The 25352-nt window shown below is 30.2% G+C and overlaps 2 protein-coding genes and 2 long non-coding RNA genes across 13 annotated transcripts in view; 1 reads left to right on the forward strand and 3 right to left on the reverse strand.

Annotated features, from left to right (window-relative positions):
* The window catches only part of LOC145314026 (uncharacterized), a 110199-nt gene extending 95242 nt beyond the window's left edge, over positions 1 to 14957 (forward strand). For 5 of the 10 annotated variants that reach the window (XM_080153753.1, XM_080153754.1, XM_080153751.1 and 2 more), the window contains 15 exons: positions 348 to 408; positions 1962 to 2090; positions 3156 to 3407; positions 4720 to 4797; positions 5241 to 5328; positions 5959 to 6050; positions 6543 to 6591; positions 7821 to 7890; positions 8279 to 8372; positions 9054 to 9259; positions 9393 to 9651; positions 9921 to 10044; positions 10569 to 10623; positions 10981 to 11048; positions 11940 to 14957. In XM_080153753.1, coding sequence (XP_080009879.1) covers positions 348 to 408; positions 1962 to 2090; positions 3156 to 3407; positions 4720 to 4797; positions 5241 to 5328; positions 5959 to 6050; positions 6543 to 6591; positions 7821 to 7890; positions 8279 to 8372; positions 9054 to 9259; positions 9393 to 9651; positions 9921 to 10044; positions 10569 to 10623; positions 10981 to 11043 — 1620 coding nt within the window. In that variant the 3' untranslated portion in view covers positions 11044 to 11048; positions 11940 to 14957. The remainder of the gene's footprint in view (positions 1 to 347; positions 409 to 1961; positions 2091 to 3155; positions 3408 to 4719; positions 4798 to 5240; positions 5329 to 5958; positions 6051 to 6542; positions 6592 to 7820; positions 7891 to 8278; positions 8373 to 9053; positions 9260 to 9392; positions 9652 to 9920; positions 10045 to 10568; positions 10624 to 10980; positions 11049 to 11939) is intronic. The other 5 variants (XM_080153752.1, XM_080153755.1, XM_080153756.1 and 2 more) reach the window with 5 other exon arrangements.
* A 1262-nt stretch (positions 14958 to 16219) lies between these two features.
* LOC145312927 (uncharacterized) lies at positions 16220 to 20702 on the reverse strand. The gene is made up of 5 exons (XM_080152136.1): positions 20619 to 20702; positions 20284 to 20372; positions 19769 to 19844; positions 16753 to 16851; positions 16220 to 16255 (listed from the first exon to the last, which is right to left on the reverse strand). The coding sequence occupies exons 1-5, from the start codon at positions 20700 to 20702 to the stop codon at positions 16220 to 16222; spliced, it is 384 nt and encodes a 127-aa protein (XP_080008262.1).
* Positions 20703 to 20881: 179 nt separating this feature from the next.
* On the reverse strand, positions 20882 to 21844 carry LOC145315240 (uncharacterized). Its single transcript, XR_013877992.1, has 3 exons — positions 21756 to 21844; positions 21196 to 21263; positions 20882 to 21071 (listed from the first exon to the last, which is right to left on the reverse strand). It is a non-coding gene; the product is annotated as an uncharacterized LOC145315240 (long non-coding RNA).
* Positions 21845 to 22828: 984 nt separating this feature from the next.
* Positions 22829 to 23877, reverse strand: LOC145312928 (uncharacterized). Its single transcript, XR_013877179.1, has 3 exons — positions 23748 to 23877; positions 23325 to 23424; positions 22829 to 22957 (listed from the first exon to the last, which is right to left on the reverse strand). It is a non-coding gene; the product is annotated as an uncharacterized LOC145312928 (long non-coding RNA).
* Between the last annotated feature and the right edge of the window lie 1475 nt (positions 23878 to 25352).

Consider the following 25352-nt stretch of genomic DNA (forward strand, 5'->3'; position numbering starts at 1 on the left):
CAATCTTTATGGGATTAAGAAGGTTGAATCATGGAAAAGGAAATGTGATTCTGACAAACAATTTAAAGTAAAATTTCCCCACAAACTCCTTTACTCCCCCCCCCCTTCTTACCCACTTCCCTTTAACTACATATAAAACAGTTTTACGCCAACTTTACACCAACAAAATAGTTAATTTTATGCAATTTTATATAGAATTAATTTGCTGAATAGTAGCCCAAGGGTTGATTATAATAAAAATATAGACTTTACTTTTTATTTGTAAGTGGCCTTGCCAAAAAAAATGACAAACTGACAAAAATTATTATAACAATATTCTTTTTTTTTAAATTTTGATAATTTTTCAGTCCCAGAGCCGGCCTGAATCAGCGGCGGCTGGAGCCAACAAAGAAAATCAGGCAAATTCAGGTAGAAACATTTGTTATAACTATTCTTTTCAAGTTAAAAACTGAATGTAAATACAAAAATGGGCTAATTCTAAATTTTTCTATAAATTGTTATATTGGTGTTATACATATAATTGTTGTTACTTGTTCAATAGGATCTTTATTAAAGTTTTGCCTGTGTTTTTTCTTTATCATTGTCTTTCTATTATGTTGTCAAAAAAGGGTAAATTTGTCTATTTCTAATACCAAGTCAGTTTTATTATAAAAAAAATAAACTGATGTAAAATATTGATATAGATGGAACAAATTTACAAAATTACTGGCTGGATGAACTAGAGCACATCAAAAACTATAAACATTTTCATATCTATATAATCAAACTAAATAACATAAAGCCTAAAAAGTAAAGTTGATTTTACAATATTGTTTTGGTACATAAATATTGTAATATGTATTAATGTTAAATGGGCCTTTAAAATTAGCGCAAAAGGGGGAATTTTTAAAAATGAATAAAATTCTCCTCTTTTACATTGTGTCATCGGTAAATGTTTCTTGTAAATATTAGGTCTATATCCTTGGAAATTCATGAAATATATATTAAAAAATGTATTTAAGAAACTATCAAAAATCTATCTAAGAGTTAGCAATTTATTCTATATTACTTGCTTCAATTAGCTTCTGCTATTTTATTATCTTTTGAATTATTTGGGCTGTTTTAGCTTTGTTTAGGTTTCAATATTTAGCATGTGACACAATATTTACTAGACTTTAGATTAGTTAAGCATTTAGTAATTAAAACTATTTTAAAAGGTCATTATATAAATAACAAATAAGACTCTATGCTTACAAATCTAAAACTTAGTAGGTCAATTTATAACATAAATGGATTTAATAGAACCAAATCTTTATTTCAATCTTTTTTATAATATCTCCGCTTAAAGGCTTTGGAAAAAGAATATTGGGTAGCTTTTTCTTGTTTATTTCTAGCATGTATTAGTTATTGGTTAACTTTATTGTGTCTTTAATTTTTTGAACGTTATGGTGTTAGCCATAATCTTTAAAATCTTTAAAGGCACATCTTAGTTTTTTATCAAAGGCGTTTTCAAGGCCTAACAGCATTAATTAAATAAAGGTCCGAATTATTCTTTTTATGTGATTAATAATGTCTTAATATTTAAAAGAAGAATTTAGTGTTTGAATTAATTAATTCTTGTCGTTATTTCATTCCAGCCTTAAAATTGTACATAAAATATATCATAATTTGTTCATTGCTTTGTTTAATTAAATTCTTCCAAAGAAATTGTCTGCTATTCTGGAAATAACAACTAAAAGCTAAAAGAAAATGTTAAAAAAATCTTTGCATACACTTTGAATCAGGGCTTTTCCTTTCTTCTTTTCTTTAATATATTAATATGTAAAATAAAAAGTTAATTTATAATGTGGGACTTGCATAAAATGATAAATATACACACCATTATAAGGTTAATGTCCTGAAAGTACATGTGTATGTTTGTGATATATTTATGATAATGATTGAAGTAAAAAAGTGACTGCTGGCATGAAACCATTTTGCAGGAAGCATTAGTGTTACTGACTCCCCGTGTCGGGCTCCTCTCGGAAGCAAGAAGGACACTGTCTCCGGCGGGACAGTGCACAGAAAGACTCCGGACCCGGCCAAAACAACGGTCAAACGTCAGAGACCAAGTGAGCATTTTTAAATCATAAACACATTTTTAATAACTTTTGTATACATAAGTTCTAAACTGTGTATAAAATATTCTTTTATTTTGGCATATTAGAGTGTTTAAAAGGGATTTTTTGTGTTTGTTTATTATTTATAAGTATATGTTATTAGCAAATGACATTTGGCACAAAATTTCTATTTCTGAACACTCTAAACTGCCTCTACTTTTGAAAATAGTTTTACACTTAAAAAAACTGGATTGGACACAAATTTCTGTAAATCAGGTTACTTAGACTAAATTGTATTGTAAAGTTATGACATTAAAAAAATTGTTGAGTATTGTTTCCTACTGTTCACCTAGTGATCAAATTATAAGGTCGATTATGCACTCTAACATGACTAAATTTCTATGGTGTTAGGAGATTTTTCACATAGAGTAGATAATTCCTCTAGATAAGACATGTAAATTAAGTACACACAATTGATTAGTATATCCAATAGAGTATTTTAAGGGTCTTAAAGAGAATTTAATAAGAAATTTAAATCATAACCTGAATAAACCAATTTTGAAGGGTAAAAAATGAATGCTAAAAGCATGGGTCTATGCAGAAACAAATAATCATCTATAAAATCAAATAAGGGGACAGTGCAACTATTTAAACTGCAACTTTGTGAAGGAGAAACTAAATGAGAAGTCATTATACAAATGCAAAGCAGTTATATTTGATGCCATTTTGGTGTAAATATTTTATTTTGCTGTACAGATGTTTGAGAATTTTGGTTAGGCTAGCTAGGCAGCTATTTCTGCATGTTTGGGGAATCCTCTTTATACAAAGTTGATTTTTACTTCTATGGCTTTAGATTTTGAATGGAAAAAATATTTTATGCTTTAAACAAAAGAAAAAAAAAACAACAAATAAACATTCCAAGTCTGAAGTCATTTTGTGTTATAATTGACTGATGCATTAATCTGATAAGACTGATGTTGCATCACTCCTGTTCATATACTTATACTCTTACTTGTACACACAGTACATTATTTCCTTTATAGAGCAATTGACTTACTTTGCTTTTTCACCTTTTAGCAACCTTAGAAACTAGTAAGCACAAGACTAGTAGCAAACCTAAGGATGAAGTGGTGGGTGCCAAATCTAAACCTGGCCACCATGATACTGCTGCCGCAGCTACTACTAAGAAGGAGGAGGCAAAACCGGTTTTACAAGAAAAATCTGGGCCTTCAAAAACTATAAAGACGACAGCTGCTGCTGCTAGCAAGCCGCCTGCAGCAGCCAAACAAGATAAGTCAGCAGCTGCAGCAAGGAAAGTAGATGTTAAAAGTAAGTTAGTGTATGTTTAGTGCTCTGTGTACAACCCGTACACTTGTATCAGTGTATAGTAGATTGCTATAAATTTGTATACTTTGTGTTTGAAAAAAGGATAATGACACATTTCTCCCCAATTACATAAATAAATTGTATTTTAAAGTAGCATTGTTTTATCTTAACCTTGAAACATTGTTTACTGCTGCTAATATAAATGGGGTGAAATATGGAACTATCTTAAAATGGCACTCAAGATTCTACACATTCCTAGAAGCATGCATAAATCTTATATTCCAGGATTATATTTGCAAACTGCAAAGTGTACATCTCCTTCTGACTAAACTAAACTCAGTCTGGTGTTTTTGCACATAAAACTTTCTGTTATATTTCCCCTAGTATTCATGTGAGACATAATTGAAATTAAAAACTTTGTTTTGCATATTTTGTTTGTGAAAGTTTGAACTGGGAGCACATGTGTGTACCTACACTATAAAAACAACAACATTCTTTGTGATGGCATGATCATCTTTATTTTCTGTTTATGCAATGCATAATCATATTATTATTCTCTTTATTTTTATTCTGCAGTTTAAATTTAAATTTACTTTTGCCTTAAGGTACCTAAGCAATGTAGCAGTTTATTTTATTCAAATAATTACAGTATGATCTACTCCAATATTTAGTTTAGTGATGTTTTAAAATAAGACTTTTCAAAATTAAATTTTACCCATTTTTTACTTCCTAAATTTGAATTTGTGTTACTGATTTTAATTTAAAAGCCCTTTCTGTTAAAAATCTGCCCCAAGTGGTAGTATTATGCTTTAAGCCTGCTTTCTTCTCTATCTAATGCTTTTGTCTTGACTAATTTGCTCACTAAGTGCTAACTGACTATAAGGTTATCTCCTACTAAGTATTATTTAATAAAGAGTAAAGTTTATATCAATCCAAAATCATAAATAACATCTCTTAAAGTTTGTTTGTGTATATTTCTTTTTTTGTGACATATCCTAGAGATAAAGATTGATGAAATTATGTTCCATCTAAATAATTTCTATAGGTTTATATAGCATGTAAACCTTGTCTTATTTGCTATATACCTTAAAATTTCATTATTAATTAAAAATATTTATTTTTATATTATGTAACAAAATTATCCAAAACTATATAAGATTCTTTAAGCACAAATCTGTTTTTATTCTTCAGAAATATATATCCTTTGTCCTTCATTTTTTATAACTATATGTGAGTGAAATAATAGTCTTTAGGTGTGATTGTTAAAATGCCTTGGTAGCATTTTTAACCAATTTCTTTCAATTAGTTTTTTTAGATGAAGGAAAGAGAGGCCCCTCAAGATCAAGTAGTAAAGCAGTTTCTAGAGATCCATCTAGACCACCATCTGCCATAGGTACCTATTTTTAGAATAAGTGTACACTCTAGAGACGACAAGTAGCACTTAAGAGGGAGTGCCGGGGGCTCCACTTTTAACTTTAGTTTGAAAAGAAATAGTAATTTTTGGAGAGGCTCATTTTTTTCTAAGGGCAATTTTTAATGCGAGGGTGGTTGTACTCTCCCCCAAAACAGTCATAGACCTTTCCCAGTACAATATAAAGGAGAATCAGATCGGTTCAGCGGTTAGCAAGACCTTCCTGTAAACACACGCAGATACTGCTACTTTTAAAAAGGGTTCCAGCTAAAATAAAATATTTAAATTTTAATGAACTGAAGACTACTTAGGTGTTCTTTATATTAGCAACAAATTATATGTAACCTGAAAAAAACCCAATGGCAAAAGTTATAAAATATGTAATAAAAGATACACGTATTCTAAATACAGTTTTTCCTTTGCAGAGAATCAGATAGATTATTTCCGCGAGCCTGTTGTAAAGTCTCCTCCAGAGCCAACCAGAGTTAAATCTCCAGAACAGCTTCTCATCAGGTAATATATCTTCTAATATTTCACAAGTATTTTTTTTTGTTGAAAAATCTGTGAGATATTAAACATATTTAGCATATTAACATTGTTTATAACAGTTTATTATAAGCATATGAGGATTCTACATATCTGTACATGATCATGTAATGCAAAAAATATACATCTATTATTTTTATTTGACAACTTGTCTTTGTTATGAAGTTTTCTATAAAGCATGCTGTAATTAATTAGGTAGATATTACATTATACGAATATCTACTGCTCTAGATTAGATCACAATTTACGGGTATAGTCCTTTCCACGACATCCCTCCATAAGGGGCGATTAGTCGTAGTTTTAAAATGGCTTTTTATAGGTTATTTTAGGTTAGGTTAGGTTATATTGTGTTAGGTGATTGCCCCACAGGGTTAGGTAATTGGCCCCGCAGGGTTAGAGCCCCCCGCAGGGGCTAGAAATAGGAGAAAAGCTACTGTGAAAAATACGAAGAATCGCCCCTTATGGTGGGATGTCGTGGAAAGGACTATACCCCAATTTACTTTTTATAAATTTACTCTGTCCAACATAATTTAATCAAAAAGTTTAAATATCTATAGTTTTGAAATAAGATGCCTGAAACGGCACAATTAACAATAGTTGTCCATTTAGATCGCCTGACCCAATTAACTGGACAGTTCCCTTGGATACCGGTAAAACTTTCTCCGTCACACAGAGCGTCAGAGACAGTGGTAAGTTTTTTTTATATTTTATTACATATTCCCATAAAAAAAACTAAACAAGGAAGACAACATTCATAAGTAGTTGAGCACAAAAATAATTTTCATTAATTCTCTCGAAGCTGTTTATAGTGTCTATACAAAAAATGTCGTCATACAATATAAAAAAATCAATGATAGGCCAAAACACAAACTAAATTACCAATGGCAGGCCAGTATATATTTAATTGACCAATGTATAATATCATTTTTTATAGGCACTACAAAAAGCTTTTTATTCTAAGCAGTGATTTGATGTCTATATGTATGCAAAAGTTGTAGGATGTAAGACGTCTTTTGGACAGATTTTTAACCTTAATTGTAAGTTTCTAAACGTTCTATGGGGGTCTGTAAATCTGTACACAAAAGTACAGTAATCATTTTTCTATCAAAAATACATCAGTTTTCATATTTATGTTTACTCAGACCTTTAGCAAAGTATTTGATTGACTTTTCTTTATTTAGACTCAGCTAGGAACAGCCCCATGAGTGATCACAGCAGCCATTTTGACAGGTGTGTATAAAATACCCGGGAAGGAGGGGAAATTTGGTTGTTTGTTAAACTAGGTTCCAAAGTCTTATAATAACGTTTCCATATTCTTTGGCTTAACAACCTTGGGGACAATATTGAACTTTGCTTGATCGGTTCATTTAGATGAGTGTCCAAACGTTTTAACCACTAATTGTAATCTAATGTAGGGATTATTTTGTTTTTCGTCATTGGGGATGTAAATTGTCATATCTTTTTAGATCCCTGATAAAATGTGCAAATATTTATAAGAGTAGCAAAGCCAATAAGGAATGTTTGAAAATATTATGCGTCCTGCTTTTCTGCCATTCAAAGATACTCTGTTTTTTTTTCGTGTTCCAGAACAGTATTTCATACAAAGAAACTGGTTTTGACTCAAATTTTATTTTTAAATGGTGGAAAGTTTAAAAACAGTTTTTAAACTCTTTGAACTGTTTTCTGGCATCATAACTGCTAAAATCCTTATATTTTTTTGAAAATTTGATTGGCGTCTTCAAACAAAGTGCCCTGGTATTTTGAAATAAATTGAAAATGAGGGAGGGAGTGGAATTTTTTATTAAGTTAGATTATATTAGGTACTGGGTAGCACTGCAAGGATCAGACTAAATAAAATGAATTCCTCCCCATTTTTAATTTAAAAATAAAGGAGAGGGTGTATCAAGGTTAAACCGTTCATATACAAAGAGTGCTCATTTAAATGTAGTACTAAAATATGTATTTCAGTGCGCTGGCGCTGCTCTTAACTTGGGAAATTATATTTCAGTGTATATGGCACTGTTATTAACCTGGGAAATTATATTTCAGTGTATCTGGTACTGCTATTAAACTGGGAAATTATATTTCAGTGTATCTGGCACTGTTATTAACCTGGGAAATTATTTTTCAAGGTATCTGGCACTGCTATTAACCTGGGAAATTATATTACAGTGTATCTGGCATTGCTATTAACCTGAGAAATTATATTTCAGTGTATCTGGCACTGCTATTAACCTGAGAAATTATATTTCAGTGTATTTGGCACTGCTATTATCCTGGGAAATTATATTTCAAGGTATCTGGCACTGCTATTAACCTGGGAAATTATATTTCAGTGTATTTGGCACTGCTATTAACCTGGGAAATTATATTTCAGTGTATCTGGCACTGCTATTAACCTGGGAAATTATATTTCAGTGTATCTGGCACTGCTATTAACCTGGGAAATTATATTTCAGTGTATCTGGCACTGCTATTAACCTGGGAAATTATGCTGTCAATGAGAAAGGGTCTCTGCAATATCCAAAGGTAAAATTTCTATACACTTTAAAAAAAACTTTAGTTTTATATATTACATTTTGTGTAATGGAAAATTCAAAGATGATTAATTTAGAATCAAAGAAATATTTCATTTGAATAAAAAATGTAGTTCCCTTTTCACTAATAAATGATTATTAACATCCTATTAATCTATAAGTACAAAGGGAATAGTAGCTTTCACAATGAGTAAAATTGTGAATAAGATTCCAGTCTAAGGCGCTTATTAGGTCAAACTGTTTTAAAAATAGGCGTTTAAGTTTGGTCAACATTACGAACAGTTAGACTTAATAAGCGCATTTGACTTGAATCTTACTCATAACTTTGCGCAATATTATGAAAGCAACATAAGATTACATAAATTTTGTAATCTTTTTAGGTATCTGCTCTGGCAAGAGAGGCCAAGGAGCTGCAGGGTCTAACTAATAATTCTGGAAACAAAGATTCTCAACCAAAGGAAGATTCAAAAGAAGGTTAGTATTAGTAGAGAACAAGGATGACGAAATCTTGCATAGTTAAAGAAGAAAAGATTTTCAATGCAGTGGTCATTAAAATAGAATATGAAAAAATAGTTAAAGCTTCATATATTAACTAGCGGCTACGCCCCTAGCAACTAAGGGATTTATATTCGACGGGATATGTAATTTCAGAAAAAAAGCCTAAAACCAAATGCATATTTTTTTTTACAAAAATAAAATAGCTTAAAACCATTATGTAACCTTTAAGAAGCTTCACTGTAAAGGTGGACCATATCGGTTAAGTGGTTAGCGAAATCATTCGCTATAGACAAAAAAGCTTACTACTTTATAAAAAGTTAATTGTAGTATGTAGCACAAACACAAAAGAGAGGACATTCAATAATTGAAAATGAAAGGAAACTTTTAAATAAAATTTTTGAAAATAATTATTGGGATCATGGAAAAAAAACGAAGTAGGGGGTTTTGTCGCATTTTCACAGTAGCTTTTGATGGGTTATATTTCGTAAATTTTAATGATTGCCTGCAGGGTTAGGAAATAAGCCCCAGAGGGTTAGATCCCCCCGCAGTGGCTAGAAATAAGATGAAAGCTATATACTATGGAAATACGACGAAACCCTGTTATTTCTTTTACTTTCCATGATCCAAAGATTTTTAATAAATATTTTTGTTTTACAGGTAAAGGATTGAACGGTCACAGTGTAAATGGGACACACGAGCCAGTGGTGAAGATAACAGCTGCAGCAGCTAACCCCACCACAATCAAGTGCTTGGATGATCCCAACTTCAGCTTTGACGAGGCTCCTATTGGTGGTGGGGCTGCTAACAACAACAAGGAGGAAAGTAATGCTGTGCCTTCTTCTCAACAACCCACCGCCACTGAGGTAAATGAAATGTTAAAACAGTTTTTGATTCTTTAAGTCAAATCATATATTCAACAGCAAAAGAAGTCTGTATATACTGTCAGTTGTACATTTTACAACGATTCACAAATTTTTTTTTCCTATTACTTTTTAGAACAACTGCGATCCTACTGCAGCCGCCGCAGCCTCAAGCCCTGCCCCGCCCAGCACCACTGCCACACCACCACAACCAACAACTGTTGTAACACCGCCCACAGCACCGCAGCAACAGCCCTCCCTCATCCCACAGCCCACATCAGCTGCTTCCAAGCCTGCCCCAAGCCCACAGGGTCCCGCCTCCTCCAGTGATAATATGCCCAACTTAATTCAAGCAGAAAAGAGCCCGGAGAAGAGCAGTGCAGCTGTTAATAAAGGTAACTGTTCTAGAAAATTATTCAGGCTAAATAACTAGCACAGCAATAAGAAGCTAATTACAACTTTACAGTATGGTTGTGATGTTCAATTTAGTGCAATGCAATATTTCAATGTTATTAAAGTCAAGGATAAAGAATTCTACAATCCTTTTTACAAAAATACTTTGACAGACATGGTATAGTTGATTAAAGAGTAGCTTAGCTAATTTAAGTAACAGGATGACTATGTAATATAATCAAAACTGTAAATATTAATAAATCTATCTTAGCCCCAGTTAGTGCAGCCCCATCTGGTATACCTGTGCCACTGGCCTTGCCTGCAGCAGGCTCCAGCAGTGCCACACCAGATATTCCAGTTTCTGCACCTCCTACAGTTAAGAAACCATCCTACAGGTTGGCTCAATTAATTTTTTACAGCAAGCATAACGGATAGATAATTTAGGTAGGTATTGTACAACTTGAATTACTAGGACAATTAGGCAGAATGTTATAAGCGAATAATCTCTAAAATTAAGTTTTAAAATGTAAGTATATCCAATCCATTGCAAATTAAGCATTCAGTATTTAAGTTATTCTGGAAAAGATTAGTACGAATTAATAAAAACTCTGTATTTGTTCATCTTCACCTCTTACTCTGTAACACTCCAGATTTAAGGGTGTAGTCATAATTTTTTTATAAATAGAGTTTTTTTTCCAAAAATAAGTGAATTTAAAACTGTTTTCCTATGAAACCTTATTTTTATAAATAGAGAATAAAAAATTTAATTTTCGTAATAACTGCAGACACATTACTACACAACAAAATTAGGCTAGAAATAAAATTATTGACTCAAAAACTCTTCCAAATTAGGTATATTATAAAAATTTATAAAATCAGGTCTTTTTTAAGACATTCATACAAATGCATTTTTATTCAGGGTTTTGGAAGACCCCGACCTCGAATTGCCCAAACCTAAAGGCTCTCCATATAAGGTAAACTATTCTATTCTATAAAAGTAACCGGATGTGTGTGTGTGTGTGTGTTTGTACAAAAGGATCTTGCTTTTCTGCTGGTCTAACAACGACCTCCTTTACGTCCATAGAAGGTATCTAACTATTTCAGGGGATGGTACCACCAATCCCCAAGAGAAATCGACCCCGGAAAATGTTTTTTACTTTCTTTTTAAAATTGAAATTTAAGATGATGAGTTATCGCCCCGTCCTTTATCACATGTCCCTAGAGTCCCTTAAGGGCGTAGCCTCTAGAATAAAATAAAACAAAATCAATAAAACTCAAAGTTCTTAATCTTCTAAGTGAAAATTTAGAAATTGATTATATGCTATTGTAAGGTATTGGAGGATCCAGGAATGATGACAGCTTCAATATACATGCCTTCAAACAAAGCTGACTAAACCAGGTAAACATTTATGTTAGGGTTGGCAATCCGCCCAATTTTTCAGATTCTAACAAAAATCCGCCCAAAAATGCGGATTAATCCGTGGATTGCGGATTCTTGTTTTTTTTTTATGCGGATTTTCGGATTGTGGATTGCGGATTCTAGCAGTATTCTTAAATCTCTTTAAAAAAAATTCTAGCCCCTACAGCGGCCTTTTTAAACCCTTACTTAACCTAACCTAAAATTGAATACGCTTGAAAAGCTACTGTGAAAATAAAATACAAAAAACTTTGAATGCTACCAACCATTTTACCTGTAGTGAAGAAACAATAAAATACTTTTTTGTTTTGTCTTTCACATTTAAAAAAAAGTGCTACAAAGATAAAAAATTAACAATCCATTTCTGGGTCCAAAAATTTGGCGGATTTCGAATTTGGATTGCCAAGCCTAATTTATTTAGAATACAAACTTCAATTTCGAAACAAAACTGTAAAACCTTTTAAGTTGATTAAATTGGCTCTCTTTAAGTAAACTAGATTTGGAAAAACAAAGGTTAGAAAGATTATATATTGACAGATTTACTTTTGTATTCACTCAAGTTTTTCAGTCTAATTTTCAAAAGCAAAGCTTTTCTATAATTAGGGTCGGTCTGTCCGTCCGTCCGTCTTAAAAATGTAAATATGCCCTTAAACATTATCCTGTATTTCAGCAGTTATGTAACAAATTTACTTACAATTTTGTTTCGACCTTCATACATTTATATTTTGATGATTCAGTTCTGACTCTCTACAAGTATTAATTTTCGTTTGTTCTATCGTTTCAGAGCTTCGCTTTTCTGGATTTTATGTTGTTATGGCTGTTTTAATACTAATAATGAGTAAAGTTTGTAACAAATATGATATTTTGTTTCAGGTTTTTATCTGGAGACAACTTCTGATGATCTCAGACAGAATTATACAACACACACACATAAACACACACACACACAGACACCACACACAACAATGTTAACCAAACTTCTGCGATGCTTTATTAATTCTAGTCATTATGTTTTGATCAATGCCGCATTCATATAATTATATTGTTTGTTGTATACCACCATCTGCAGTCTTTTTGTCCTAGTCATATTGTCAGATCCACAAATTAAATTGAAAAATATGAATAATATTTAATTTACCTAGATTTAACAATGATGCAAAATGTTTATAACAAGGGGTATTCAGTTTTTGAAGTTTTAACCTACCAATTTTCAATCTAAGGTGGAGTAAAAAATATATACTTCTTATTGCATAAGCAATAGTTATGAAAACAACCCTTTAAGTAAAGTCTTTAATTTAATCTGCAGAAAAATTATCTTTAATCTAACACACAAAAATAAATAAGAAAAACTTTTTTACCTAAAATTATTCGTATTTGTTATAAAAAAAAACTAAAGTATTCTTAGATTGAAACTTGCTCAGTAGGGTAGGCAATGACATTGAAAGTTAGGTTTGGCTAGAACTTGTCAGATTATTATAGGAGAATTGTGTGATTTATAACAGAATGAAAGATTGTCTAGAGTGCATCATGATTGGCTGAACGTTGTGTATGGTTTTTTACAAAGCAATATTATTAATTAGCAGCTTCTAAAAATATCAATTTGTGATAAATAAAGTCAAATTAAAAGACATATACTTCAATAAATATCCCAGAAACTAGATATTTAAAAGTTTTCTAACTTAAACCAATGGAAACAGTATCGAGAGACCTTTCTAAACATAATAATATGCATATATATAAAGTTATGTTTATGCTGTTTCAGTTCATATAAATTCAAAAAAAATTGTACGACATCTAGTTTTTGAGATATTTAATGAAATATCAAGTCTCATTAATTTTTACTCAGACTTTATAAAAAGATTCTTTTAAAATTAAACAAAAACTGCATAGGTATTTTTCTATTATGTTGTCTAAATCTAAATAAAATATAGAAGCAGGCAGTCACAAAATGTCTGCTTTATTGTGATAAATTTCTTAATTTAAATTGAGATTATTATCAAATTATCTAAAAGTAAAATACCATTTGTCTTCCTAATATAAATCAAACTCCTTACCAAAATAAACTTGTCTGAATTCAAAGATAATTTTTCAACAAAACTTTGGCTACTTCCTTTGATTTTATGGTTCTAAATGGTATCTTAATCTTTATTGAAACCTAAACAAAGAAAATATAAAGTAATTTTTATAAAATATAATCAGATATGCAAAATATTAGAAAATGTAAAGTATTCTATTGTTTTAATTTATAAAAAATGTATAAAATGTGTGTGAATGATTGTGTGTTTAGTTTACAGTGTGATGCAATAACCAGGATTCATTTTCTCCTCAAACAAAAAGTGAAAATAAAATATTGTTGCTTTTTCTTTATTTATAATTTGTGATAATTTTATAACATGTGATACATTGACACATTATTTTCTAGACTCTTAGACTTAATTTTTGTTTCATTAGACAAAGTTGCTCTGGCTTTAAGTATTTAGAACATTGTTATCCAAAACTAGTATTCTTGAACTGAAGGAGACACAAATGAAAGAAGAATGTAGAATGATCTATTTAAAAATGAAATAAGAACTAATAAAAATAAGTAAAATGTGTGTGAGGCCAAATAATGAAATTGTGATGTGGTCCAGAATACAACTTGTGTGCTTTTCAATTTCAGAATAACAAGCTGAGAGTTCAGTCAAAAATTAAAATTAAACTTCCATCCGAATTTGTCATTTCTTTACCAATTTGTTGAAAATGTAAATGTTAGAAAGTTTCCTCGTATATTTAAGCCTTAGTTTAGCATTACTTCTCCTTTATTTGCTATATGTAGATTTAACACATTTCCATGAAATAAAAGTTCAATTTATTATACATAGAGTGTAGTTACTTTATTATTATCTTGATTTTAAAGTTATATTATCAAAAATATAAACAATATGTTATTTGTAATTCTGTATTCTAATGTGATTATTTCCACTAGTTTGCATTAATATAAAAAAAAAATTGAGAACAAGTATAACTCTTTGAGAGTGGTCTTTTATAAAGAAAAGAAAAATACAATTTCTAATCATAATTTAATTTTTCGCCAATATCTGCTTTTTGTCCGTTTTGACTTTTCAGCTGAGATTTTGTCAGATAAATCTAGTATGGAAAGATGACAAAAAGCTACAGAAATAGACATTTCTTCATTCTTTATCTTTAAATTTTCTGAATTTTGTTTACATTGAAACATAATGCACTGCCAATTTTAAAAACAATACACTTTGACATGATAAGAAATTATACTTTTCTGATATCACTGCAAAATAAATATAATTCATGTAAAAAAATCCATCAATGTTCTCACATGGCTTCAATTGTTGTCTTATTATATTATAATCCTTGTCTGTTATAGCAATGCTAATTTTGTCCTTTTATTTTTATTTAAACTTCCAAGTCATGGTGGTAAATCCTGATACATTTTATACCATGAAACATAAAAATGAATGTTCTTTTTAATAAAAGCATGGGACAAATACTCAAAACTAAAGTTGATCATTTTTACAATCTTAGCATTTCTTTAACCAAATTCTTTATTGTTATAATGGACATCCTATTGTAAAAACATAATCATAATTTTGCAATTATTACTGAACTAAATCGAGCAGTATCTAAATTGTCACTTTACTTATGCTTTTACAAAAGTATGTTCACTTTGCCCACTCATTGCTAAATTAAATTATAATTATTAAAAATTACCAAAAAAAACAAACTCTACAACGCTTGTATTACTTTGGTTCAGCTAAAAAGTGGCGCTGATCATGGAAATATGGGTCTTTTTACGCTGGCCTTTGATCTGTTGCTTTGTATAACTTTGAAAATATAGATTCTAAACGCAATATTGGATTAATAAATATATTTAGGAAACTTGAATGTAGTTTAGATGGAATTTGATGTGGTAAAGGCTTTTGACACTTTCCCGTTTTAGACACCCAAACTAAAAGTTGCCATTTACAAGATTTACGTCTTTAAAAGACAATTATGTTCATAATTAGCTCATCAATAACAATAAAAAAGACTGAATAGGGTCATAACACGTAGGTAAAGATGCAATGAAAACATATATACATAGATATTAGGTATAGCAATGAAAGAGAATGGGCTGGTTGCAAAAGATGGGTACATCAGGGAGAATTTATGTGAAAAACATATTACAAAATAAGTTTCCAGGACAAACGTAGAGTCCCAAACGTCTGAGTGGAAAGTCGCAGAAGTCACAAACGTCAAATTGGGACTAAAATATAAAATAGTTCAGGTTTCAACTGCAACACTTGTTTGGATATTTCTACACAGGTTGGGTTAAAATATGAATTTACAGTAACCCCCCCCCCCCCCCCCATAGTTATCAAACAAATATTTCAAAATATGTTAGATTATGAATAGGATAAACAAATAAGCCCCCCCCCCCCCCCAACCACAGGGGTTTACCTTTAAGGAGCTGATAATAGCTTTTTTCATATTTATTTAACATACATGCTAATACAAAACACAAGGTTTCGTGATGTTTGATAAAAAAATATATGAGTTAGTTTTGGCTGTGGACATTATTCATTTTCTATACCATTTTAAACAATTATATTCAAATCTAAACTATTGAGGAATAAAAGTAGTAAAACTATACCCAAAATGAATTTCAAGAAAAGGGAAGGGCAAAGTCTTACTTTAAAATCTATATTCATGCGTGTGAATAAAAAGATTTTTATATTAAAACTATTCCTTTTTTTTATAAAGTAGTAAGGTTTAGGTATGTCTGACGTTTAATTTTTCATTAACTATTGAACCGATTTAGATTTTCATTTTAGGGAATCTGCTTCTGATGGGTCCTGGTTTAGTTTTAGGCTATTATTATTTTTATTGATTTAAGCTAACTTCATCCCCTTATAACCCTTAAGAATCTTAGATGCTAAGGACACAGTCACTAGTCATTTAAAAACCAATTGCAGTTAAAGTTTATACTTCTTTATGACAACTGAAACATTTATTTTTTTTATCATAGAATACACTTAGAACATAATTATAAATAAATTAAGTATCTTTTATATTCGTTTGCATTAAATTTCAGAGTAAAACATAAATTTGGCCACTCGACATTATTTTGTGTTTCAAACATTACTCCCTGTTAAAGTAAATTAACTTGGCGTGTTTTCTCCAAAATCTCTCCTAGCCTGAAATAACAAAAAAGAGGATTACGACATCCATAAGCGAGATGCTCTAAAATCATACGGTAGAACAAACAATTCCCTAAATGCATTATTTTGCTTAAGAAATTACTTATATGTTTGGTAATTGATATATGTTTCGCCCAAAAGTATTGTACCTCGTTAGCCTAGCAATCACAATTCCAAAATGAGATAAAAAAATTATCATACAAAGTTAAACAAACAAACAAACAAAATAATGAAATTAAATATTGACGGGTTTCCAAGTTCATAGTCGATCACAGACCCCTACACTTTTTTAAAAATAGATAGAAAATAAGAGAGGTTTAGTTTTTTGTTTGTTTGTTTATATCACTTTGGGTCAGGTTAGGTTAGTTTATATTGAGCACTGGGTAGCTCTGCGGGGTTAGGGCACCCACAAATATCATTCAAAAAGTATGATTTGGGAGGGGGGATGTGAGCTCCATGGGCACTATTAGGAAAAGCACCAATTTCTGTGATACCTGATACAGCATTATCCAGTAGGTTACAACAAGCCCAACTATGGTGGTCAGGGTTGACTTGTTTAGTGTGAACTGATTAAATGGTGCAAAGGGTCCCTCCTAAAGTGCAGTGAATGTGTTTATATCCAATAAATATAGAAAGTTAGGCCCCAAACTGCTCTATTGGATAATAGAAACACAATTTATGAACAATCTGACCATATTGTTGGTTAGAAAGTGTTCACATTTTGGTAAGAAAGGTAATTTTTCCTTTTTTCATAAATATTCATATTTTAGTAGCAAAACTACTCTAAAAGTATTTGTGTTAGTGCTTCTAATATCAATTTTCCATGAAAAAATAAATTACTAAGGTGTCCAGAAAAAAAAGAAAATTCCTAAAGGTATTCGGGAGAAACTTGTAAATTTTCCAATGTTTTCAGTAGGAATATAAAAAATTTGAAGGTCTTCGGGAGGGAAATGGGGTATTCCTGTCCATTTTTTTTGTAAGAAATATTCATTCCATTGCAAAAAACGCGATCTTTGGTTTGTTTAAATGTCCATTTATTTAGCATTTTTCAAGAATGTCAAGCGTGGGAAAATTTTTAGAATGTGGGAACCATTTATTTTGATTTAAATGGAACATATGATTTTCATTTAAATTCATTTTTTGGACCCGTGAGAAAGTTTTTTCAACAAGAGAACCATTTAATTTTCATTGAATTTCATTTTTGGGAAGTGTGGGAAAAAAACGGGAGAAAAAATATGTTTTGGTATAAAGAAATGTTCTATCAGTTTCAAACCTTTTTCATTCGATAGATCATACTGACTTGGGAAAAACTGTCAGACCAATTTTTGAAATTCAATCTGTGAAAAAAGATATTCAAGATTTAATTTTTTGTTTTGAAAATATTATTTTACATGTATTGACGCCATCTTGGATTATGATAATTTTTTTTTGTTAGAAGATTTTTAAAAAATATTTTACAAAAATCAACTTTTTACAATAAAAAAAAATCTTTGAACTTAAATGGACCAATAATTCAAAGATTTTTTTCTCTTTGATTTGAAAGATTTTTTATGATTTTTATTTTTAATGTCAAATAAAAACACAACAGTGAAAAAAATGAAAATTAAATGAAAAAACGTTTTATGATTTTATTCAAGAAATTATTTGCTAACATCACCTTTTTGTTGCAATAGAATGTTATTTAAGCAAACAAAATTTAGCATAAATGGATATTTGTTTGCTTAAATAACTCATTCCATTGCAAAAACGCGATATTGGGTTTGTTTAAATATCCATTTATTTGGCATTTTTCAAGAATGTCAAGCGTGGGAAAATTTTTTGAATGTGGGAACCATTTATTTTGATTTAAATGGTACATATGATTTTCATTTAAATTCATTTTTGGGACCCGTGAGAAAAATTTTGGAATGTGAGAACCATTTAATTTTCATTGAATTTCATTTTTTGGAACTGTGGGAAAAAACAGGAGAAAAAATATGTTTTAGTATAAAGAAATGTTCTATCGGTTTCAAATCTTTTCCATTCGATAGATCTTCCCGACTTTGGAAAAACTGTCAGACCGATTTTTGAAATTCAATCTGTGAAAAAAAGATATTCAAGTTTGAATTTTTTGTTTTGAAAATATTATTTTACATGTATTGACGCCATCTTCGATTTTAATAATTTTTTTTGTTAGAAGATTTTTTTTCAAAATTTTTTTTAAAATTAAATTTTTACTATGAAAAAAAATCTTTGAACTTACATTAACCAATAATTCAAAGATTTTTCTATTTAATTTGGAAGATTTTTTTTATTTTTAATTTTTATGTTCAATAAAAACACAACAGTGAAAAAAATGAAAATTAAATGAAAAAACGTTTAGTCATTTTATTCAAGAAATTATTCGCTAACATCACCTTTTTGTTGCAATAGAATGTTATTTAAGCAAACAAAATTTAGCATAAATGGATATTTAAATCCCAAGGTATTAAATGATCGAGCGATAGCTCATCATTTAATACCAATTTAATAACTCATTTATATCCCTGATATCAAGTTTCTTTTAATAATTAATAAAAATTCTAAAATCTTCCAAAATAAATTAAAAATCTTCTAAAAATGACTATCTCCGGGAAATAAATGACTACCTCCGCGAAATAAATGACTACCTCCGGGAAATAAATGGGGTATTCCTGTCCAGTTTTTTGTTTAGGAATGAATATTTCTTACCCGAGGGAATAAATGATGGATAGGTCATCATTTATTCACGAGGGTAAGGAATATTCATCCCTAAACAAAAAACTGGACAGGAATATCATTCTCATTTAAACAAAAAACTCATTTTATGCTAAAATGTGGTTTAATTTTGGTTTTTAATTTTCATTTATTTCCCGGCTATGATCATTTTATCATCTTCTAAAATCATACCAGGGATATAAATGAGATACCAGGGAAATAAATGGGGTATTCCTGTCCAGTTTTTTGTTTAGGAATGAATATTTCTTACCCGAGGGAATAAATATTCATTCCTAAACAAAAAACGGGACAGGAATATCATTCTCATTTAAACAAAAAACTCATTTTTTATGCTAAAATGTGGTTTAATTTTGGTTTTTTAAATTTCATTTATTTCTCTGATATCGTTTTTCTTTCTTTTAGTAATTAATAAAAATTATAAAATCTTTAAAAAAAAATTAAAAATCTTCTAAAATCATACCAGGGATATAAATGAGATACCAGGGAAATAAATGAATATTTACATCCACTATTTAAGGGGTTGTTTATATGGGAATGAATATTTACATCCACTATTTAAGGGGTCGTTTATATGGGAATGAATATTTACATCCACTATTTAAGGGGTTGTTTATATGGGAATGATAGAACTCTGGGAGTAATATGGAAATCACTAATTTTGTGAAAGTTTATCCATGAATATACATATACAAATAATATTAAGAAAAATGTTTGTGTTTTATATTTTGATCTTAAAATAAAATAAAAATCAGTAGTATATATTAAAAAATAGACACATTCCTGTTCCATAGTTTTAATACCAAGAGATAGTTCTCTAAATTGTACTGTTTCTAGAGGGATGGCCAATTTACTGAAAATTAATATATAGGCAATGAATTCAAATGTAAGGTTCTATGTCAAAAGTAAGATTTAAAAGCTAAGAAAAGCTCGCAGTTTATAGAATTAACATTCAGATTTTGTACACTTCAGTACACTAGTCCCCAAAGTTTTATAATACAGTTTTAATACTAATTGTAATCTACAGAAGTTGTAATTTTGTGTATCATAATTGAAGAAATACATCATTTTATCAATAATTGTTTTATCCCGTTAGATCCCTGTTCTTCTTCAAACGTCTCCTGACTACTGAAACAATTCGGATCTACTTTTCAAGTATCATACTTACTGTTCCTTCTTTTATTAAAGCTATTTTCTTGGGAAAAAAAATCTCCTCAACAAAAATATTTGTATCACCTTTTGGACGAGCCTAAAGAGGCTCGGTTCGAAGCAACTACTGCAGTAAAAAGTACCTCATAAAGTTGATAAGCTGTTGAAATACACCATGACAATCATCCAGAATAACAAGGATGTGATAGAACAGGGCAAGGGTAACACCAACCTTAACATTGTATTATTCAGATTTCCTATTATAAAATGTGGTATGTCTTTTAGCTAATGATTAAGATAATGTTGTTACAAAACTTTGGGTCTTTGTGTAATTTACAGAATATCCACTCCCGTCCTAAATATTTAGGAAAACAATAAAAATATCAATGTAAAATAAAAGTTTAAAAACCTATTAAATTGTACAATTCAGAAATGGGTTTCACATAATTTAGAAGCACTAAAAAATGAAATGTCTAACCTCAAGATATCTAAGGAGTATATTATCATTCATGCTAACTGAAAATAATTCAACCACCATAAGAAATACTCCTATTATGAACATTATTATCTAATTCTTTATCTGAACTGTTTTGGTTTATATGAATTGGGCAGGCGTTAAAGCTTAAACATCTACATTATGTTTAATAGTTATTTATCACATCGTATCATAGATAGCATTTCAATGATAGAAAAAAAAATTAATTCCTGACATACTACCTTTCTTGAAATCTTCCCTGGAAATTCTATATTATGCTTATCTGTCACAGGCATCATTATACAAAATGTGTAAACAATAGGACAATTCTAAAATAACTAAAATTGTATTCGTTTCAAAGTACCAGACGTACTGATCATTGATTTGAAAAAAAAGAATCTGATTCCTGAAGTAAAGATGACGAACAGCAAAGGTCCAAGGGCTGTCTTAATCAACCTGTAATAGTTATTCAGCGTATAGTATTATAGACAGCTTTCCGCGGTTATTAAATTGAAATATTTGAAGAGTAAAACCAGTTTGGTAGCCATGTTAAATCCATATTGGAAATTGAATGTTAAACCTGAACTCCTCAGTTAGATGGTAGGATAATTCATCCATTAACATTTTGCTTGAAAATCCAAGAATCTTCTGATAAAAACAGGTATATTTAGTAATTTTAATTGATTTAGAATATTTTTTAGATTTATAAATATCTAGGGACCATGGAATGAAAAAAAAATTGCGAGTTTTGTCGTATTTTCACAGTAGGTTTTCTCTTATTTCTAGCCCCTACGTGAGGCTATAACCCTGTGGGGCAATCATTAACATTTACTTAACCTAACCTAACCTAAAATAACCCATTAAAAGCTACTGTAAAAATACGACGAAACCCGCAACTTCCTTTTCTTTCCATGATCCATATCTAGATTTTATAAAAAAAATGACCTTCAAGTTGTTCAATTTCTTTGAAAACCCTTAATTTTTTGGGTATTGAGTGCCATGGTTCAATGAGATTTTTAAAAAATTAAGTATAGTTTGACCTAAGATGTTTGTTTTAGACCCCTTAAAAAAAACCTGGACGGCCTTAAGTCTATCCATTACTGATTATGTGCTTTACTGCGCGTGCACGGACATTGTTACCTGTTCCCAAAGGTTGAAATGCGCCACAGCCACACTGATAATAGTGATCCCATAGATCAAGCACAAAAAGTTTATCACTTTATGCACAGCAAACGAGACACCTTGTAATCAAGGATACAAGTTCATAAGGATAAAAGATCAAATATTTAGTGTCAAGAAGGATAATGATCAACATCTTATTTACTAAGTATATTTGCGATAACTTTTATTTAATGAAATCTTCAAATTTTTAACATGTACAAAACGGCCTGCTTAATTGCTTCAAGATCCATGTCAGATCTATATAGGAAATAAATGTCTATAAACGAGCTCAAGTTTTCCAAGGAATATTTGTTTAAAACTCATAGTGCTCCAATAATCCATAATAAACTCTCATTGACCAGAACGATAAGACCCATTATTTTACTTTATTAAAAATAAATTCCTTTTTTTAATTTCATGTTGCTATTTACCTGATATCAATGTATTTAATTTCTAATCATAAAAAAGAAAATTTAAATTTATAATATAATAAATTTAAGAAAACTCTGTTTTAAAAGAATTCGATTGTGGCGACACTTTGTGTGTTCAAATATTAAACTAAAATTGTAATCATCATCATTAACCCTTTGGTGATGGTAATGTAAAAAAAAAATATGTAATTTAAAAAATCTTTTAAAAATCATTTAGATTATTAAATATTTACTTTCTTTTAGATAGTAATGCCGGGTGAGGAAAATAGATTTATTGAGAAATAGATATGCATATAGAAAACTAGCCAATAGGGAGATAATTATATCGAGCCAACTCTAGTAAAGTAACTATAGTTTAATTATTTTTTTGACAATATCTTAGATTTTGTCTGAATGTCATAACTATGCAAGGTATTAGTTGGTCCAAGTTATTCCCCCTTCTCTTTCTATTAATATCGAACATCTTCCATATTAGCATTAGGTACAACTTTCGAACCTATCAACTAACAAACGACGAGTGAATGCACTACAGTCGCAATTACGTTGGTAAATGCTGCACCCCCCCCCCCCCCCCAAACACACACACAACCCCATTAGTTTCCATGGGTTAAAATCTACTGTCTATGTTGTATCCTTAATTCCTGACAACATGGAGTTGTGGAAACAAGCCATAGTGATGATAAGCACCAAGTAAACAAGTGAGATCAGACACAAGCTCCACAAATTCTTTGGCAGTGGCAATCTGTCATCCTAAAAAAAGTTTTATTATCAACTTCCATAAACTCAAAGAGTTACACATACGAATAATATCAAGTAAGAGAACAAGTGATTTTAAAATAGAATATTATTTATGAATAAATCTAAAAAAATATCTCTCACAAATTAGCCGGTTTGAAGAATTTATCTAAGTGGAAAACTAAATTGATACTATAGTTATTGGTTAGTAAAAGAGAGAGGCTAGAAAAATAGCCTGTAACCAAAGACTTAATAATAAAAAACAGCCAAACACCATCAATGAAAACTTCCCTTTAAAAACAAAACCCAATCGGATCAGTAGTTGTTGAGATCTTTAGCTACAGACATAAAAATCTTACTAAACTATAAAATAGGATAAAACCTGAATAATGTGACTGTATTTGAGGCCAGCATAACAGATACACAACAGAATAAGGTAGGTCCGCAGATCTGGCACTAGGCTGTATATCAAAACTGTCGTCCTTGTTATTTTTTCTTTCAATTATATCTTTAACTTTAAGCTTAAGATCTCAAAACTACTTAACATATTGCGTTATCTATTTTTGATTTTACATAGGTTCTGTGATGTTTTTAGGCAATTTAATTTTTTATATTTAGGCATTTGACTAGTTTAATGTCGAATATAGAGCCTATAGATGCTAGGGTCCTGACCGATAAAAGGTAAAAGAGTAAGAAAAATATCCCTTGTAAAATCCAGTATTATCAGTTTAAATGATATGATAATTGTATGTCATTGGTTTTCTCTATAGAAATTAACTAGAAGAAAAATTAAAAGAAAAGAAACCTTTTTGAAATTGACATATGTCCGTCATAACCCATTATGTAGTTGAATACATTCTCTATTTCAGATGCATTCAGAGTAACATTCTTCTCTTTTAAGTGGTACTCATAAATATCAGATCTCAATTGAACGGCAGCTAAAGCAGGTTCAAGCTCAATTTATGTACATACATTTTAAATAAAAGATAAGATAGTGAAATAAAGAATTTCATTATTTTTTTATTTGTTGCTACTTATTAGTTTTTTTTCAGAGATCGGAAGAAATGCAATCAACTCTTATCATAATTTAGGCTGAATTTTATATGATATTTTAAATGATGAAATATGACCTCTATAAAGTTTCACTACTATCTTAATAAAACAATATTTTCTAATTGTCATAATTAAAAATTAAGGGCAGCATTTGTTTTGGTTTGGAAATTTATTTCATAAAGAAATTTTAACATACTTCGTTAAAAGTCTGTAAGCTGTTTAAAGCTTAATTGGATTTATTTTTCAATCTCTTTGGCTTTTTATTATAAGGGTTTATGGCAAGGGGGTGAAGGGGGATGGATACACACCCATTTTGCACGCCTCTGGTTAGAATAGCTTAGGTTTAAAAACATTAGATATATTTCCATTTGCAAGGCCCAGACTATACTAGGTTAAAGTGTACTGTACACTAACACAATAGCTTGTCAAAAAAGAATAATGGGCAAATATTCTGCTCTAGTTTAAGGGATATTTAATGTATGGTGCATTATTTGCCAAATGTACCACTTTTCTGCACTACCTCTCCGATTTTGTTAATGCTCTATATTTTGGTCCGTTGGGTGATTCAAGGATGCTGGATGGCCAAAAAAAAGTTTCAGAGTCCATGGATGTCTAGATATCTAGCTATCTATGAAGGTAGGTAACAAAAATTTAAAAAACAACCATTTTTTCACAATTTTAAAAATTAATTTTTTCATCAATCTTACATCCAACCTAAACATTTTATACACCAAAATGATCATTTATTCATGTAAAAAGCGCACATAATGCTATTTTGGCCAAAACTCTAATTTTACAGGGTGTCCAACAAAAAGTGTATTTTGGATATCTAGCGTAATACCCAAAATACCTGTCCGAAAAAAATCATTTTTTTGGCTTAAATCCTGTGTTTTATCTGTGGGCATATGTGGTATATAACGGTCCTGAGGACCCGTGACTATAAGGTTGTCAATTTTCATTTTGGAACACCCTGTAAATGTGATTTTTGTGTCTGTAGAGCTAAAACTTGGTCCAAATTGGCTATTTTTTTTCAAATTACCCTAATATGTGTCTTAGTATGTTTGGCCATAGTGTTTTCTGACCAGATCAATATTTTCCTTTTTTTGGACACCCTGTATTTTCAAAAAAAGAGAGAAAAAAATGTTTGTTTTTATTTAAATTTTTTTCCATTTTTAAGTTACTTAAAACTGTCATATAGATACAGATTTTGACTAATAACAATATATTTGCCTATTTTACAAATTTTTACACTTTTGGGACACCCTGTGCATGTTTTTGAAAAATGATGGTTTTTGCCCATTTTTGGGAGGAAGGAGTCGTTTTAAAGCCATAGACTATTTCTTCATTTTTGTAGAAC

Source organism: Acartia tonsa, chromosome 3, assembly GCF_053477335.1.
Source record: "Acartia tonsa isolate MP-2025a chromosome 3, ASM5347733v1, whole genome shotgun sequence".
Lineage (NCBI taxonomy): Eukaryota > Metazoa > Arthropoda > Copepoda > Calanoida > Acartiidae > Acartia > Acartia tonsa.